Source organism: Aplysia californica, unplaced genomic scaffold (assembly GCF_000002075.1).
Source record: "Aplysia californica isolate F4 #8 unplaced genomic scaffold, AplCal3.0 scaffold00104, whole genome shotgun sequence".
Taxonomy (NCBI): Eukaryota; Metazoa; Mollusca; class Gastropoda; order Aplysiida; family Aplysiidae; genus Aplysia; species Aplysia californica.
The window spans coordinates 1,248,861-1,250,298 of record NW_004797374.1 but is presented as its reverse complement, the minus strand read 5'-3'; the positions used below and the strand labels follow the sequence as shown (position 1 = coordinate 1,250,298).

Below are 1,438 nucleotides of genomic sequence, written 5' to 3'. Positions count from 1 at the left end.
GCCCCCCCTCCACCCCCGTATACATCCCACCTCCTGTCCACTACCATCGACCTACCTCCAGTGTCCATGACCCTGACCATAGCCCTTCGGTCATCCCGTGAGTAGACCAGCTCCACCAGCTCACCACAGCGGTACTCACGGCAACACCCGCTCCCTGCCTCGTCCCTGGCTCTGTGACAACAACGGCAGAAAATATGGCCTTAGCTCAGGACTGATGATGACTGACAGAGGGAAGGAGAGAGAGAAAGAGAGAGAGAGGGGGGGGGAGAGAGGGGGGAGGGAGGGAGGGAAGGGAAGAGAGAAAGAAAGAAAGAAAGAAAGAAAGAAAGAAAGAAAGAAAAGGGGGGGCAGGCAGGGTGGATGAAGGGGGGAGGGAGGATTTCGTCTTGTTAACGGGGCTGAAAGATGAGGAGAATGGGGAGGATAGTTGTGGGGGAGGTGGAGGAAGATAAGAAGAAGGAGGAGGAGGAGGTGGAGGAAGAGGATGAGGAGAAGGAAAAGGAGGAGGTGAAAAAGGAGAAGGGGGGGGGAGAAGAGAAGAAAAAGAAAGAAAAGTAGAAGGAGTAAGATGTTAAGGAGGGGATGGAAAAGGAAGTGGAGAAGGAGGAACATGAATGGATTAACTCCCCAGCCAAGACCATTATGTTATTGAAGATGCGGGACCTCCGAGTTTAACGTACACTTCCGAAAGACTGAGCCAAATGGGAACTCCCTGTAAAGTGTCTTTCCCATGGACATAACGTCGGCCCTAGCTGAGGCTCGAACCCCCGAATCCACAATCTTACGGCTGCGAGTATGGTAGCCCAGCGCTGCTGGAGGAGGAAGAGGAGGATAAAGAGGGGGAGGTGGAGGAGAATAGGAATAGTTGGCGGAGAAAAGAAGAAGAAGGAGGAGGAGAAGTTAAAGTAGGAGGAGTAGTAAGGGAAAAAAAGAGGAGGAAGAGGAGAATGAGAAGGAGCAGAGGGAAGAAAAGGAGAATGAGGAAGGACTGTGATTATGTGTATGTCTATGTGGGTGTGTGGTGTGTGTGTGTCTATGTATATATGTCTACATGTGTGTGTGGTGTGTGTCTATTTGTGTAGGTCTGCATGTGTGTGTGTGGTGTGTGTGTCTATGTGTGTTTGTCTACATGTGTGCAGTGTGTGTGTCTTTGTGTGTGTATGTCTACAAGTGTGTGTGTGGTGTGTGTGTGTCCACAGAGGTGATGGACCAGCTGAGGGAGAATGTACCAGCCCTGGAGAAGATCGTGACCGAGATAGAGGAACTGGCACACAGTGGGGGCAAATACCACGAGGCGCCGCACGTTATTGAGGTCACTCTGCCCATGATCTGTAGGTGAGTACACACACACACACACACACACACACACACACACACACACACACATACATACACACACATACACACGCACACACACACACACACGCACACACGCACA

The 1,438-nt window shown here is 51.2% G+C and overlaps 1 protein-coding gene across 1 annotated transcript in view; it reads left to right on the top strand.

Annotated features, from left to right (window-relative positions):
* The window catches only part of LOC106011400 (ryanodine receptor), a gene marked incomplete at both ends in the record, with an annotated part of 20,931 nt that extends 19,596 nt beyond the window's left edge, over positions 1 to 1,335 (top strand). Inside the window, 1 exon segment of the mRNA XM_013080877.1 lies at positions 1,199 to 1,335. Coding sequence (XP_012936331.1) covers positions 1,199 to 1,335 — 137 coding nt within the window.
* Positions 1,336 to 1,438: the final 103 nt, after the last annotated feature.